Source organism: Anomaloglossus baeobatrachus, chromosome 6, assembly GCF_048569485.1.
Source record: "Anomaloglossus baeobatrachus isolate aAnoBae1 chromosome 6, aAnoBae1.hap1, whole genome shotgun sequence".
Classification (NCBI taxonomy): domain Eukaryota; kingdom Metazoa; phylum Chordata; class Amphibia; order Anura; family Aromobatidae; genus Anomaloglossus; species Anomaloglossus baeobatrachus.
In genome coordinates, this window is record NC_134358.1 from 131,208,074 (window position 1) to 131,225,575 (window position 17,502).

Genomic DNA, 17,502 nt, shown 5'->3' on the forward strand with positions numbered 1-17,502 from the left:
TGCCTGACTTCTGCCTGGGGCCACCACCCTGCTTCTTACTGTCTGTTCGGATGCTACACCTCCCTCCCCCTGTGCACTGCTGTCCTCGCTCTGCATATCCTCCTGCCAGGTTGGGTCAGTTACTGGATCATCCACCACGTCGTCTTCCTCTTCTGAACCCTGCTCCTCCTCCTGACTTCCTGACAATTGTGTCTCATCATCGTCCACCCCTTGTTGAGACACATTGCCAACTTCGTGAGAACATGGCTGCTCAAATATTTGGGCATCTGTACATACGATCTCCTCATGACCCACTTCAACAGGAGCTGGCGAGAGGCCAGAATGTGCGAATGGAAACATGAACAGCTCTTCCGAGTGTCCAAGTGTGGGATCAGTAATGTCCGTGGACGTGTACTCAGCCTGGTGGTAGGAAGGAGGATCAGGTTCTGAAATGTGCGGTGCAGTATCACGGCTACTGACACTTGACCGTATGGAAGACAGAGTGTTTGTGGTGGTGCCAATCTGACTGGAAGCATTATCCGCTATCCAACTAACAACCTGTTGACACTGGTCTTGGTTCAAGAGCGGTGTACTGCTGCGGTCCCCAAGAATTTGGGACAGGACGTGCGAGCAAGTAGATGTGGCCCTTTGTTGTGGCGAAATTAGAGCTTCCCATGACCTCGGCCTCTGCCTGCACCACCATCATGTCCACTTCCTTGTTCGTTGCCAACGCCCTTGCGTATTTTGCAATGCTGTGCTGACGTGTATTCACTAGACTTGTGCGTTATATCCAAGTTTGTGCAAAAGGCACACAAGTGCACCTGTACACTGCCACCGACAGGCACACACGTGCGGTTTTTAAATGCAAGCACGGACGCACTAAGAACCTAACAGGTTTTTAGGAGCGACAATTACTGAGATGTTTGACACTATCAGACACTGCTGATGTGTATTATTCACTAGACTTGTGCGTTATATACTAGTTTGTGCAAAACGTGCACCTGTACGCTGCCACCGACAGGCACACACGTGCGGTTTTTAAATGCAAGCACGGACGCACTAAGAACCTAACTGGTTTTTAGGAGCGACAATTACTGAAAAGTTTGACACTATCAGACACTGCTGACTGACGTGTATTATTCACTAGACTTGTGCATTATATACTAGTTTGTGCAAAACGTGCACACAAGTGCACCTGTATGCTGCCACCGACAGCCACACACGTGCGGTTTTTAAATGCACGCACGGACGCACTAAGAACCTAACAGCTTTTTAGGAGCGACAATTGCTGAGAAGTCTGACACTATCAGGACTGTTTTAGACTGTGTACACCAGCCCCAGATATGATGAAGGCTGGTGTACGGTCACCACTAGGAATGGCTATATACCCTGCCTGCCTGCCTGTATACAGCTACAATAGTCCTGAGAAGGACTCTTCTGGTCACTAGCCTGTATTCCGACCTGGCAATACCCTGCCTGCCCTGCCTGTATACAGCAACAATAGTCCTGAGAAGGACTCTGCTCCTGTACTCCGACCTGGCTATACCCTGCCTGCCTGTATACAACTACAATAGTCCTGAGCAGGACTTCTGGTCACACTGTTTGCAGCCCTGCTACGGAAATAACTATAAAGGGCCGCAAACCTTTCCCTGAAGCAGCAACACTCTCCCTGCACTGACTGTCTGGATGGCTGTGTGCAGAGCACAGCGCGCCCACCGGTATAAAGGCTCGGTCACGCTGTGCAGGCCGGCCAATCACTGCAATTCCACAACTAACAGGGCTGTGGCATTGCAGTGGTCTGCCAGCCAATCCCTGCATGAGGGCTGGCTCTCAAAAGAGCGCCAACATGCAGGGATGAAGACCACGAGTACAGCACGAGTATCGCGAGATTACTCGGTCCCCGCCGAGTAGCCAGAGTACAGTGATACTCGTGCGAGTACCGAGTAGTGACAAGCATACTCGCTCAACACTAGTTAGGACATTTCATTCATATGGCTGTCTGAGACTAGGTACTGGCTATAAAATTGAATAATGTACCTCTAGAATACAGTAGAGTTGTATATCATAGACGTTACAGGCACCATATGATGGGACAGTACAACTTAATTTCTTTCATTTTTTTCTCTTTCAGTAATTGTTTTGCTAGTTGATTTTCCAGTTACCTAGTTATCTCCATGTGGCAATGTTAGTAGGTTAGTAGTGGCTGTGCCTGGTACTTCAGCTATCTGCAGCTCAGTGCTACTAGTACCGTGCATAGACACTATCAAGTGTTCATTTCTGTCCCTTTAATGTACCATAAATAGATAAAGCTAGCTATGCTTTGTTCCAGCTGCCACAATGTACAGACATGGCGACTGGACCAGGGTCCTGCGATTTATTTTGATCATCTTTTTTTATAGACCTAAAAATCCTTTTAAGGCTATGTTCACACTTTTTTGCTGCTTTTCTTGCTGCGTTTTTAAGGATCTAAAAGTTCAGTTTCGTTTCCACTTTGCAAGCAAAAGGCATTGTGTGCTTAACGCTTAGTAGGGCATTGAATACCTAGCAACTTGGTAGGTAATTGTTTACTTTCAAACATTGGTAAGGCATTGAGTTGGTTAGGCATTGTTTACTTTAACACATTGCTAATTTAACCCCATAGCGACGGCCTAACGTCTCAAGACGTCGGAAAAACAGGGTACTTATTCTGTTCCGACGTCTTGAGACGTCAGGCCGGAAAAAGCTTGTAGCGCCCCCCAGTGACGAAAAATCTCGGGGGTTTCAGCTACCGGAGGTAGCTGAAACCCCCAAGGTTATGAATCGGGGTGTTTTTTTTGGACCCCGTTAATGCGATTGCCGGTATACACCGTATACCGGCGACAACATTAAAAAAAAATAAATGGCCGGTAAAATTGATTTATTTTTCATCTGACGTGATCAAACATGTCAGATGAGAAATAAATATGAGCCCTTAGTGCCCCCAAAGCCCCCGGTACCGGAGAGTCCCCCCACCACCCCTACCCCCCCCTCCGGAAAATCCAAGATGGCGCCGACGCGCGCTGAAAACTGCAGCCGCCGCCGGATCTGCATTCATTTCCCTCCGATCTGAAATGATCAAACATTTCAGATCGGAGGGAAATGTCCTCCCCCTGACCCCTCCTCCGGTACACCGGAGATCTCTGGTCCCCGGAGCCCCCTCCGGTTCTCCAGAGCCCCCTCCCCCCTCCCCCCTCCGGAGCGTGGAAGATGGCGGCCGCATTCAGCCTGCTCTTTCTGCCGCATGTGACATGTCACATGCGACAGAAAGGTGTCCCCAGGTCCCCCCCCATCACCCGTCACCCCCTCCGCCCCCGGTCTTACGTTACCTGGCTGCTGGTGCTCCGGCCCCGCGATCACGCCGCCTCCTTCTTTGAAAGCTGGCGGCGCATGCGCAGACAGCAGCTGTCAGCTGGATCCCTGCAAGCAGGGATGCTGACGTCGCTACCGCACAGGCTGCTGCACTGTGGACCGGGGGAGGGTGAGTATGGTAATCTGCAGCCACACTCCTCACATGGAGAGACTGCTGTTCTAGAAAATGGGGGGTACGTTCTGTGAGCGTGCCCCTCATATTCTAGAATGAGGTTACTGCAGGTTGGACCGGGGCAGTGTGAGTGGAGTATTCTCAGATTACTGCACCCACACTGCTCATGGAGATCTTGCTCTTCCAGAAAATGGGGGATACGTTCCCTGAACGTGCCCCCCATATTCTAGAAGATCCAGAGTCGGCGTGGGACCTCCAAACTGGATTACAGCGACCGAAATTTATTTATTTTCAATAAATTGGTAAAAGAGGAATGTTTCGGGGAGTTTTTTTTTCAAATAAATTTTTTTTTTGTCTTTATTTTTTTCTATTACTTGACTGGGTTAGTAATGTCGGGTATCTGTTTAGATGCCGTGACATCACTAACCCCAGGGCTTGATGCCAGGTGACATTACAGCTGGTATCAACCCCATATATTACCCCGTCTGCCACCGCACCAGGGCGCGGGATGAGCTGGAGCGAAGCGCCAGGATTGGCGCATCTAATGGATGCGCCACTTCTGGGGCGGCTGCGGCCTGCTATTTTTAGGCTGGGAAGAGTCCAATAACCATGGCTCTTCCCACCCTGAGAATACCAGACCCCAGCTGTCCGCTTCACCTTGGCTGGTGATCTAATTTGGGGGGGACCCCACGTTTTTTTTTTTAAAAAAAAAACGCCTGGGGAGCCCTCCAAATTAGATCACCAGCCAAGGTGAAGCTGTCAGCTGTGGTTTGCAGGCTACAGCTGTCTGCTTTACCCTAGCTGGCTATCAAAAATAGGGGGGACCCCACGTCGTTTATTTTAATTATTAATTTTTTTGGGGGCTAAATACAAGGCTAGGCACCCTTTAGTGCCACATGAAAGGCACTAAAGGGCGCCAGCTTAGAATATGCAGGGGGTGGGACGTTATATTTGTTTGACATCTATCCATTCATCCATTGTAGCATTTTAGGCTGTGCGCCCACAATTGGGATTTGCAGCGTTTTGGGCGCAGAGTGTTTTCCCTGCGTCCATAGCGCTGCATTGTGCAGTAGAAGCACAGTGGAAGGATTTTTAGAAATCCCATGCCCACTGTGCTTCTCTTCTCCGCAGCATAAACCGACCTGTGGTGCAGCTTCCCGAGCCTCAGCATTTCAATTTATGCTGCGGAGATGAGTGTTCTCTGCAGGTAGCATAGAGCTCCACAGCGGCCTGAACCCAAATCGTGGGCATGGGCAGCTGCGTTCTCCCGTGGACAACACTCACATCTCTGCAGGAAGGCTGACACTGTGTACTAGACGCCGTGTCGCTGGATCATGGCCACATAGCCTAAAAGTGAGACATTTGTTGCTACAGCAACATTTTTGTGAAGTACCTGTGGATTCAAAATGCTTACTATACTCCTGAATAAAATCCAGTTTCCAAAATGGGGTCACTTGTGGGGGGTTTCTGCTGTATAGGTACCCAAGGGGCCCTGCAAATGTGACATGGTGCGCGCAATTTATCTCAACTTTTCCAGAATTCAAATGGTACTCCTTCCATTCCAAGCCCTCCCATTTATCCAAACAGAGGTTTTTGGCCACATGTGGGGTATCCCTGTGCTCATAAGACATTGGATAACAACCTGTTGGGTCCACGGTTTGTTGTTGTCTCTTGAAAAAGTGAGAAATTTGATGCTGAAGCAACATTTTTGTGAAAAAAATGAAAATTTTCAATATGGCAACCTAAGCTTATCAAATTCTGTGAAGTATTCGTGGATTCAAACTGCTCACTATACACCTAGATAAAAGCCTTGAGGTGTCTTGTTTCCAGAATGGAGTCACTTGTGGGGGACAGCCACTGTTTAGGCACCTCAGGGGCTCTCCAAATGCAACCTGGCGTCCGCTATTGATTCCAGCCAATTTTGCAGTCAAATGGCACTCCTTCCCTTCCGAGCCCTGCCATGCGCCCAAACAGTTGATTTCCACCACATATAAGGTATCGCCAAACTCAGGAGAAATTGCACAATAAATGTTATGCTGAATTTTTTCCTTTTACTCTTGTAAAAAAAAAGCTACCTGGTTGAAATAACAATTTTGTGGTAAAATTTTTTTTTTTTTTTTTCATGGCTCAACGTTATAAAATTCTGTGAAGCACCTGGGGGTTCAGGGTACTCACCAAACATCTAGATAAATTCCTTGAGGGGCCTAGTTTCCAAAATGGGGTCACTTGTGCGGGGTTTCTGCTGTTTAGGTACCTTAGGGGTCCTCCAAATGTGACATGGTGCCCGCAATCTTTTTCAGCCAAATTTCCTTTCCAAAATTCAAATATTGCTCCTTTCGTTCCAAGCCCTCCCATTTGTCCAAACAAAGGTTTCAGACCACATGTGAGGTATCACCGTGCTCATAAAAAAGTGGGTAACAAACCTTGAGGTCAAATTTTTGGAATTACCTCTTGAAAAAGTGAGAAAATTGATGCTAAAGCAACATTTTTGAGAAAATTATTAAAATTTTCAATATGACAACGTAACGTTAACAAAATCTGTGAAGTACCTGTGGATCTAAAATGCTCACTATACCCCTAGATAGAAGCCTTGAGGGGTCTAGCTTCCAAAATGGTGTCACTTGTGAGGGGTTTCTTCTGTTTAGGTACCTTAGCGGACCTGTAAATGCAACATGGTGCCCGCAATCTATTTCAGCCAAATTTGCTTTCCAAAATTCAAATATTGCTCCTTCTGTTCCGAGCCCTCCCATTTGTCCAAACAGAGGTTTCTGACCATATGTGGGGTATCGACGCGCTCATAAGAAAGTGGGGAACAAGTTTTGTGGTCCATTTTGTTGTGTTATTTCTTCTAAAAGTGAATAAATTTGGGTTAGAACAACATTTTTAGGTAAAATTTAATTTTTGCTTTTTTTCATTCCACATTGCTTTTGTTCATGTGAAGCACCTGAAGGGTTAATAAACTTCTTGAATGTGGTTTTGAGTACTTTGGGGGGTGCAGTTTTTATAATGGTGTCACTTTTGGGTATTTTCTGTCATCTAGGCCTCTCAAAGTCACTTCAAATGTGATGTGGTCCCTAAAAAAATGGTTTTGTAAATTTTGATGTAAAAATGAGAAATCGCTGATAAACTTTGAACCCCTCTAACTTCCTAACGAAAAAAAATTTTGCTTCCAAAATTGTGCTGATGTAAAGTAGACATGTGGGAAATGTTATTTATTAACTATTTTGTGTCACAGAAATCTCTGGTTTAACGGTATAAAAATTCAAAAGTTGAAAATTGCAAAATTTTCAAAATTTTTGCCAATATTCAATTTTTTTCATAAATAAACGCAAAAAATATTGTCCTAAATTTGGTAATAACATGAAGTCCAATATGTGACGAAAAAACAATCTCAGAATCACTGGGATCCGTTGAAGCGTTCTAGAGTTATAACCTCATGAAGTGACACTGGTCAGAATTGCAAAATTTGGTCTGGTCATTAAGGTGAAAATTAGCTCCGTCACTAAAGGGTTAATTAAACTGTACTTGGGAGTCAGGAGAAGATTTTATGGTTTATACTTAGGAAAGTCACAAAAATAAATGGGTAGGGCATTGAATAAATAACATGTTGGTAGGGCATAGATTACCTAACACATTGATAGGGCATTGTTTACTTTATACACATTGGTAAGGCATTGAGTTGGTTAGGCAATGTTTACTTTAACACATCGTTAATTTATTTCAACTGTACTTGGAGTCAGGAGAAGAATTTATATTTTATACTTAGGAAAGTTAAAAAAATAAATGGGTTTCACATCCTCCTGTACCTGCAGTTTTTTTTTCACCAAAAACAGTACAAAAAATTATTTTTGCTGCATTTTTTGCACTTAAGGCCACTTTACATGCAGCGACATCGCTAAAGCGATGTCGTTGGGGTCACGGAATTCGTGACGCACATCCGGCCATGTTAGCGATATCGATGCATGTGACACCTACGTGCGATCGAAAATCGTCGCAAACACGTGCAAAATCGCTAATCGTTGACATGCTCCCCATACCAAGTATCGTTGCTGCTGCAGGTACGATGTTGTTCCTCATTCCTGCGGCAGCACACATTGCTATGTGTGACACCGCAGGAACGAGGAACTTCGCCTTACCTGCGTCCGCCAGCTATGAGGAAGGAAGGAGGTGGGCGGAATGTTCGTCCCGCTCATCTCCGCTCCTCCGCTTGCTTCGATTGGGTGGCCACTTAGTGACATTTCTGTGGCGCCGAACAAACTGCCCCTTAGAAAGGAGGCAGTTTGCCGGTCACAGCGACGTCGCTAGGCAGGTAAGAAGTGTGACGGGTCCGCGAGATTTTGTGCGCCACGGGCAGCGATTTGCCCGTGACGCACAAATGCTAGCAAGATCGCAGCATGTAAAGCGGCCTTTAGTCATCTCTTTCTATAGGTGAAAAAAGTGCATAAAAATGCTGAAAGAGTTGGCATGCTGCAGTTTACAAATACATAGCAGTTTTCCAAATCAGTCAGAAAAAAAGTTGTGTGTGCATGAAATCTCATTTTGTTGGTACTGTGAAAAGCAGATTTAAATTTGCATAAAAAACGCAGGAAAAATGCAATGTGTGAACATAGCCTTAACCTTGAAAGCACATTAGTCTGCATAGGCGCTGAATACATAGAAGATTGCTTAATATTTTAGTGTAGATATATTGGAGCAATAAACAGTTGGCAAGGTGCACATATCTTTTAATATATAGTCAATTATTTTTGTGGTCATATCTTTTCAAAAGTTTTGCAGAATGCTTCAAATACATTAAATATCATCACGCACATTTTAGGCAACCAAGATTTAGCTCATGTTCCAAGAAGGCAGTAAAAAGAGAAATTATGTTTCCTTAAAATACATTACAGTTTTGATGTCATTTGCTTGAAAAAATATATATATTTTTATTCCAGTCCATCTAAAATGTACTTGGATATTAAAGGGCAGGAAATGGAACTGCTGATTTCATCTGTTTTTATGATTACACTTATTGTCTATTCTAAAGCAAATAGCTTCTAGTTATGAACTCATATATTATCACCATTCCTTCTATTTAAATTCAAAATGACATGTAGCAAAAAAGAAAAACTGACAGCTCCTTAAGAAATACTGTAAATTAAACCATAAATTATATGGTGTTTGGCCAAGAGAAGATTGTTCATGTTTTTACTGCAAGTGAAATGAGAGAAAAAGGGAAATGAGCAGCTTTTTATACAGAATAAAACATTTTTAATATATGACATTTTGTTTTTATGGACTCCTTACAAGAATCTGATTTTACCTTACTACAAACTTAAATTAATTTTTGCAAAAAATCTTTTTTTGAATACCACTATTTTGGAAGCACCATACTTTTACACTTCTCCTGTTACTAATGAACTACTATCCTCAGTTGTCATAAAATATGAATAAAATGTGAAATATATTGCCAATGCCGATGCTTCTATTCACTTCATTGTGCATATTGAGAGAGGAGAAGTGGTAATAAACCAACACTGTCGTCTAAGAAACCTCACCGTCTCAGACAGCTGGAGACTCCACATGTTCCTTCGGGAACGTTAATGCAGCACCATCCAAGGCTGGTACTGGCATTGCCCACCTTCCAAATATATTGGGACTGTAAGAAGGATGGATGGAGGCACATCCATGGTGGGGACTGTAGGAAGGATGGATAGGGACACATTCAAGGTGGGGATTGTAGGAACAATGGATGGGAGCACATCCAGGGTGGGGACTGTAGGAAGGATGGATGGGGAAAATCCAGGGTGGGGTGACTCCACATGTTCCTTCGGGAACGTTAATGCAGCACCATCCAAGGCTGGTACTGGCATTGCCCACCTTCCAAATATATTGGGACTGTAAGAAGGATGGATGGAGGCACATCCATGGTGGGGACTGTAGGAAGGATGGATAGGGACACATTCAAGGTGGGGACTGTAGGAACAATGGATGGGAGCACATCCAGGGTGGGGACTGTAGGAAGGATGGATGGGGAAAATCCAGGGTGGGGGCTATGGAAGTCCATGGCTTATCTTAGTTCTTGTTCTCAAAGTCTATGACATTCGCTCACATACCGTGTTAAAAACAAAAACAAAAATGTTGTGAGCTTGTATAAATGACAAATAATCAGTTGAAATGAGCAAAGCATGCTATACACTCAAACTGGCAGTTATTAACAGATGAAATAAATCTAACCTGATGGAACATATTCTGCCATTAACCATCATAATTGTCCATCAATATAACAACAGATCCTTAGGTGGGCCCTCGCTAATGGGATCCTCATAAAAAGTCCACAAAAGATCCATCAGAAGTCAAGCTGTTTTGGAGTTGGCTTTGCCAATCACATGCAATGAGAGTGTGTTTGTTATGGGGAGATTTCAGAAGATAGGAGCTGTAGAGACAGAGAGTATTTTTATAGTGGGCTTAAGAATCCTTAGGTCTGACATTTACCAATAGTATTTGGTAGTAAGTGGCCTAGCTCAATATCATATATTCTTTCATTTTGACCTCAAACGTATCTTTACCTTCTCAGAATTCTCCACTGTTTCTGGATTACAGTAGCAGGAACATTATTGCAACAATGTACAAAAATGTCACTGTATTCTGGGGATTAGCAATGCCTGCATTTAAAAGACAAGGGGTGGTTGAAAATGAGTTAAAAACAACAAGAACTCAGTTGTCTTATGCAAAATGACAAATAATCAGTTGATTAGAGCCAACCATGCTGTAAATTTGACTCTTCAGTCGATGACAGGTGAAAAAATATAAAAGATCTCATTTCAGCCATTAAGATTGTCCATCAGTGTAGCAACAGAGCCTTAGGTGGGCCCAGACATGGACACACTAATGGGCTCCCACCTCATCATATAGTGAGGCTCCAAAGATTCATGAATAGTCAACCCTGTCTGGAGTTAACTTTGCCAATCACTGGTTACTAGAGTCTGCTATACGGATATTTCAATTCTACATAAAAGCCGTAAAGACAGAGGATATTCTCCCAGAGTATTTTATAGTGGGCTTAAGGTCCACGGTGTGACCCTGACCAATAGCATTTGGTAGTGGATGGCCTAGTTCAATATCCTTTATTGTTTCATTTTGACCTTAAACATTTTTTTGCTGTTGACATTAACATGTTGATGTTTTCTTGTTTTCTCAAAGAGTTACAGCGACCCTGTTGATGTTAAGACTCCTCCACCTTCTCAGATGATGAATTCAAAGCCTCCAGTTTTCCATGGACAGCAACACTCTACTTTGTATCTCAATTCCCCATATCACCAACAGTCAACGATGAATCCACATTTATCTGCCATGCATCCCGGCATCAACAGGAACATAGCTCCCAAACCCAGCAACCAAATGCCAGTGACTGTTTCCCTAGCAAGCATGGCTGTATCTCCTCCTCCATCTCTTCAGATGAGTCCACCTCTCCACCAGCATATGCATATGCAGCAACATCAGTCAATGTCCATGCAGCAGTCCATTGGAAACCAGCTACAAATGCAAAGCCAATCAGCTTTGCATTCACCAGCAATGCAGCAGGTAATTTCATTATTTGATAAATTAATTTTCATACATAAAAATCTATCACGGATATCATTACGTTACACATTAAGTACTAAGTGTAAGGCTGCATTTAGAAAGCGCAAATATGGCCATTACATGACCATTGTTTAATAGTCTGTTTATAGTAATCATGAAGAATTCACTGCACACCTCTCATATATGATGAAATGTATCAGTCATTTATTGAGTTACACAATTCAAAGTGAAGCCAAGAGTTGGCAAGATTCATGCCATTACCGACAATACATTTTTCTTCAGAAGACGTTTCTCAGTATTCTCCCTTAAAGGGAACCTGTCATTAGATTTAATCTTTTTGTACCTCGGGCACCATGATTTAAAGCCTGGCTATACAATTGCAGCCAGGTAGGTTTTAATCTCAAATACAGCAGCGTTTCAGAGAAAACATAATTTGAAAAGCCGGCTGAGGACTAAAGGAAGAGACCTGAATGGTCTGATATGGTCCCAGGCTGACTTATCCCAGTCCTTATCCAGGTGATTGACAGCTCTTTATGTACATACATAGAGATCTGTCAATCAACTTGAGGGAGACAGTGAGTGGAGTGGGGCATCGGATATTAGTCAGGTCTCTCTCTAAAGTCCCTAGCCAACTTTTCAAAATAGGTTTTCTCATCACGGAGTTTCAGAGTAATAGATACCGGTCACGGGTGACTGACAGTCATGTGGTTTTGGGCCATAGAAGGTCACATCATTTGGCTGCACATAATGCTTCCTGACTTTACATTGTTCCTGCTGTCATTATTCATTGGTATAGGTAGCTTTCCTGCTGGATTCATTTCTCCCCATTTAGGACTCAGCAGGAGCTCACTTTCCATCCAGCTGCTGATCATCAGCATTCTTTTGGTACTTATATACCCCTTCTTTCCTTTGGACTGGTGCTTGTGAGAATCCTTAGTTTATTCTAGCCTTGGGTGCAAGCAGGTGGCTTGTACTCCTCTATGGTATTGTTGCAAAAAGCTTTACTGATTTTCTACCTGAGTCATCTGTATATAATTAGTTCATGATATTCCCCCTGTGTGTCCTCCTTGTGTTGTCTATATTGGTTAGCGAGGTTGACGAAGAGCTTGTCCCATCCATTCCCTATTTAGGGCTCAGCACTAGGGATATCTAGGGTCAAGTATCTGTCTAAGCGCATAGATGCAGAACCTATTTAGGGTGATGAGTGAGCCCAGGGATTCACGGTAGGATTGGTCAGGGGTCACCATCTTCCCTTTCCCTAGACACAGGGTTTCCCTTCCCTTCCTATTCCCAGTGTGTTTGCTACTTCCCTGTGTCTAGAGTGACAATACCTTGCTTCAATTGCACACCTAGGCTCTGATTCATGCCACCTGTGTTTTGGACTGCTTGAATCTAATGCCAAGTTCCCGTTAATCAGTAAGTGTGGCATTGAGTGGCGATGGAAATAGTGCCAACAACACTGGGTCTTATGTGGTATGATACATTGCATCGTATATGAAAGTGTGCTGAGAATTCTTTATCATTACTAGTAACAGAGGCTATACATCTCATTCCCATTGCACCTTCAGTTGCACCTTTGAGTACACTGCGATCCACCTCGAAAATAATCTGACCGCACTTCCCTGCTTACAGAATGACCATTAATACTATCGTTTTGGGTGTACAGAATATCATTGTTTTTGGCAGCATATGTCATATGTACACAGGATGATGTGCTGCCGAGAATGATTATTTTTTTATGCAAGGTCAAAAATCATTTCACCTGATGAACGAGTGTTTTGGATCTTTGCCAGGTGATTGGCAGCCAGTTAAGACATGCAAAATACTTGTGAAGCGAGTGTTCATAGGAAAGCTTATTCCCAATCGGCTAATGTGTAATTCACCTTGCAGATATGCACTGCAATGACTTGGGGTAAAATTTGGTAATTAAGTTGTTACTTACTTGCAGTCTTCATGCTTGAAGAATTTTATCTGGAACTCCCTATCCATAGTTGGTGCATAAAGTCTTAAAGTTATTTTTCTTTTTTTCTTTTTTTTTTTTTTTGCTGTCATGCTGATTACCAGTCTTTGTAGTTTTTTATTATATTCTACAAAAATATTGCATTTTAAAAAGTTAAGAAAGAAAAGTAAATTAATGTATCTGTTATGGTTCACCTGGTGAGGTCGATACGCTAAAAAATATATCTAGGTGAGCAGAACAGACTGGAGGGGTTGATGGTTTGGATTGGAATATTAGATGTCATGTGGAACAGCCGCCCAGGATATGTTGCACGGCACATAGGATGGCAAGAATAAGCTGAGTAGGACATGTGAACAAGAACCTAGGAAGAGCAGAGTCATGCATTGTAGATAGGCAGGTACCTTTATTCAGCAGGGACGAGTGTTCGGAAATTACTTTAGAACAGCAGAGATAGACAGGCACCTTGATGAAACAGGTCTGATTGGCACACAGGCACCCTGATGTAAAATTGCTGAGTATGCAAACAGTGCCTTGTAACTACAGTCAGACTTTTATGGAGACAAATCATATAATTATTTAACACTTTTTCAGGTATTTATAAATTACTTCATAAATTACATCATTTTTGCTTTTGTTCTATACAATATCTGCAATAAAATGTATTTTATGTATAAATATTTAATTTTGGGGGGATGTTTTTGCCATGGGGACTATTTATTTTGTATGAATTTATTTTTGCAGATGTTTTATGAGCTCTAAGAAACTTATTTTATTTCCTTTATTATTCCTTTTTTGCACTGTAACTGGAGTAGCAACACTTAACACTGACATAGCTGACCTAAGTCTTCTAAGACCAAGCAGTTCTGCTACAATGGGGAGACACCTAGTAATCATTTCATCACAAGGTCCTACAAAAGCATCAACATTGCCCATTAGATGTTATAGAACAGGCTAAATAGAAGACAGAAGTGGTAACAAACCACTTCTGTATTCTCTCCAGACTTCCCGGCTCTGTAAATTTACAATTTGGCTAAAGCCCAGAACTAAGCTCTATGAAGTTACAATGCTTGGTCATTATCAGGTTGAATTGTAAAATAGAGTGGATTTCTTTAATGGAAAATTTAATGTACATTCTTGAAGGTGTTATGCCATCAAATGCTTCTATGGAGAAACTGGGTATGACATGCCATATGTCAAAAAGTTTCTGAATTGTTTGGGGATTAAAAAACTGAAATGTGGCATTCTTCAGCACCAGAAATATAGGCTTATCGACCCACAGGACTGTGTCCAGTGGCCAGGGCAGTGTTCTGTTACCACTGGATGGAAGTCCTGAGAAACGCCTCCTACCCACCGGCATCTTCTTTTGCTTAAACAGCCTGATAAGACATCATGCACAGCCAGCATCATGCCAGGCCGGCTTATTGAAGGAGCATCTGTGGATGCCAGCAGGTAGGAGGCTGTGCGCAGAGCTCCTGTCCACACAGAATATTGACCATGCTGCTGGGCCAGGGTTCTTGAGAAACTGTTTGTTCATCTCTAATAATAATAATAACTTTTGAAATACTAGCCTTAGACTTGGATAATATCCAGGAGTGGTTATGAAGTGAATTTATTTTTCTCTTCCTTCTCTGCAATTGTGTAATATATTCTTTGCTTTCAAGATAATGAACAGTGACAAATGGAAAACATGTAGAGTTCTGGTTCATTAGTAGAAGATGTAGTATTTCAGTTTTGAGATTATTTTAAGTAACTGGTTCTAATATCTGAAACATGGCAGCTATGATAAACTAAAATATTTTTTGTTGTTAAATACACTAAAGGTCTGGTATAAAAGGTTGTTCCAAACGAAATAATAGTGTGCGCATAACAGCCAATCAGATTGCAAAGGTCAAATTTTGAAGCCAAGTTTAAAGAAAACATTCAAGCAAATGAGTGCTAAAGACTGACAACATCAAGGTCTTTTTTTCAAACTATGTGTTTACTCAAACTAGACAATTATTAACCCCTTAAAAAACCATGATGTGCTATGTACTTCATGGGTTCCCTCCCTGCCTTTGATGCGAGCTCACATGCTGAGCCCACGTCTTTCTCACACATAACAGCTGATCTGATCAGCCGACATGTCCCTCTAATATCCGTGGGTGGAACTGTTAACCAGATAAATTTCAAAGTCAATCTGACAGCAGGATGTAACATGCGCTGACAGAGGAGTGCCTAAATCCCCAACCCCATCAGTGGTCCAAGGATGTGAACACGGGACAACTATGGGTTGTCATGAGAGCCGGAGGTCATCTGATAACCCCTGTCTCTGTCATGCTGATTCTCCAGTGAACGCCAGCTGTGAGCCAGCATTTATAGGAAATTGTGATTTTTGCTCTACAGATGCACTGTTCTATGTAGCACGAGGGATCGGATAATTGCAATTTCAAATCCCCTAAGTGGACTAGTAAAAACAGAAAAAAATATGAAATAAAAAAATTCAAATCACCCCTCTTTTGCGCAATTAAAAATAAAACAATTAAAACAAATAAAAAATACACGTATTTGGTATCACCGCATTCAGAAATGTCCTATCAAAATATAAAATAAATTAATCTGATCAGTAAATAGCGTAATGAGAAAAAAAGTCAAAATAACAGAATTGTAGTTTTTAGCCGCTGCAACATCGGGAAAAAAATGTAATAACAGATGAGCAAAACATTGTATAAACCCCATAATATTATCAATAAAATCATCGGCACAGGGCATAAAACACAAGCCCTCACATAGCTCCAGATCCAAAAAATTGAAAATGTTATGGCTCTCGGAAAGTTGTGACACAAGAACGATTTTCTTCTTAAAATTTCAGAACTTTTTTCACAACTTAATTAAAACAAACCAAACATAAAGCCACATGGTCATAAATAAAGGTCTCATATGAGTCACACCGGATAGGACATGATAGGAACCTCCAGTGTGGCCACTGAGACAGCACACTCCAAAGATATGAGAAACACAAGAGCACTAGGAGTATTATTGCAAATAATGTAAATTTATTAAATATAAATAAATGAATAAATAGAATAGGGTAATAGGACATTACACGCATAAATTCAGGGAATAAAAATCTGGGTCCCACTGACCAGAACAATGTACACAATAAAGGGCAGAGGCGAAGCTATGGCTCAAAACCGTGCATCAATATACCATAATGGTGCAAGGTAACCACTAGGGAGGATAGAGTTAACACCTATACATATAGATGACATCCATAGGCTCCATCACATCCATGCATGTAGCGAACTAGCAAGTAATGCTCAAGTGAGCACATAAGCATGACATGAGAAACAATAAACAGATGTAAAGAACATGTAATAAGTGACAATGTGGTTTGGGCACATAAAATGTCTGCGGGGCCAGGGCTGCATATATAATAGTAAAGTATTAAGGTGAATAAGAGCCCGTGCCAAACTAGCTAATCGCTTACCAGAAAAAGTGGTGGTTCAGGGGAGCCAGACCAGTCCAGAGGGGACCTCCGACGGCCGTTTCGCGGGTAAAACCCGCTTCTTCCGGGAGGAAGTAAAACAAAAACTATACATGTTTGGTACTGACCCGGGGAGTCATACTGTCATATCAGTGTTATGCTAAAATGATGCTATCAATAAAAAATTAAAAAAAAACCACAATAACAGAATTTCACTTTTTTTTCTATAACTTGTATTTTGTTCCCGCTTACCATTACATCATATGATAAAATGAATGGTGTCATTCCAAAGTACAACTCATCACGCAAAAGCAAGCTCTGAAACAGCTATATCAACGGAAAGACAAAAAATTACAGGTCTTAAAATAAGGGGAGGAAAAAACGAAATGCAAAAATAAAATATCGCTCAGTCCTTAAGGGGTTAAACTGAAGCCCCTTTGTGATCAGCTGCTAGCAATGGCACTGACTTCTCCAATCCCTAGCATGCAATCACTCAATCAATGATTATTGTCGAGGGAGAAGCTGAATGAGAAGAGTCATGGCGAGGAGGAGTTGTTCTTTGCAGTAACATTCTGCTCTGACTCCATATAGGGTGTCTTTCCTATGACACCTATATTTAAAATATCTCAGAAAAAAGCCATAGTTGCCCTAGTGTTATTATTCAATAATGAATAATGTAATCAAGCAATGTAACATTATTACTTAGTGTATAGCTTTGCCTATCTTCTGTGGAAACATAGCTGGGACTGAGATTTGCTTTCCTGCACTAATGGCAAGGATAGTAGACACCCTTTAACCCCGAAGATATTGCAAATAGTATATCTGATGTTAATCACAAAATTAGGTTTCCTTTGTGATATCCTTGTAAAAGCTGGCTTGATTATTGCTAAGGTTCACCACTTATAGTGGCAAGATGGCACCTAAGTAAAGTTGCCGGGATGTCTTTGATATTGACTTTTAAGGCATACCTTAGACTTAATGTATAGTTACAGATAGAAATCAAACTATAAAATAAATTTGAATAGTTTTGGTTTATAT

General features: G+C 42.0%; 1 protein-coding gene across 2 annotated transcripts in view; it reads left to right on the forward strand.

The window, feature by feature from the left end:
• Positions 1-17,502, forward strand: part of TOX (thymocyte selection associated high mobility group box) — a 379,523-nt gene that overhangs the window by 348,526 nt on the left and 13,495 nt on the right. For both annotated transcript variants that reach the window (XM_075316335.1, XM_075316336.1), the window contains one exon: positions 10,661-11,041. In XM_075316335.1, the coding sequence (XP_075172450.1) occupies positions 10,661-11,041 (381 nt within the window). The remainder of the gene's footprint in view (positions 1-10,660; positions 11,042-17,502) is intronic.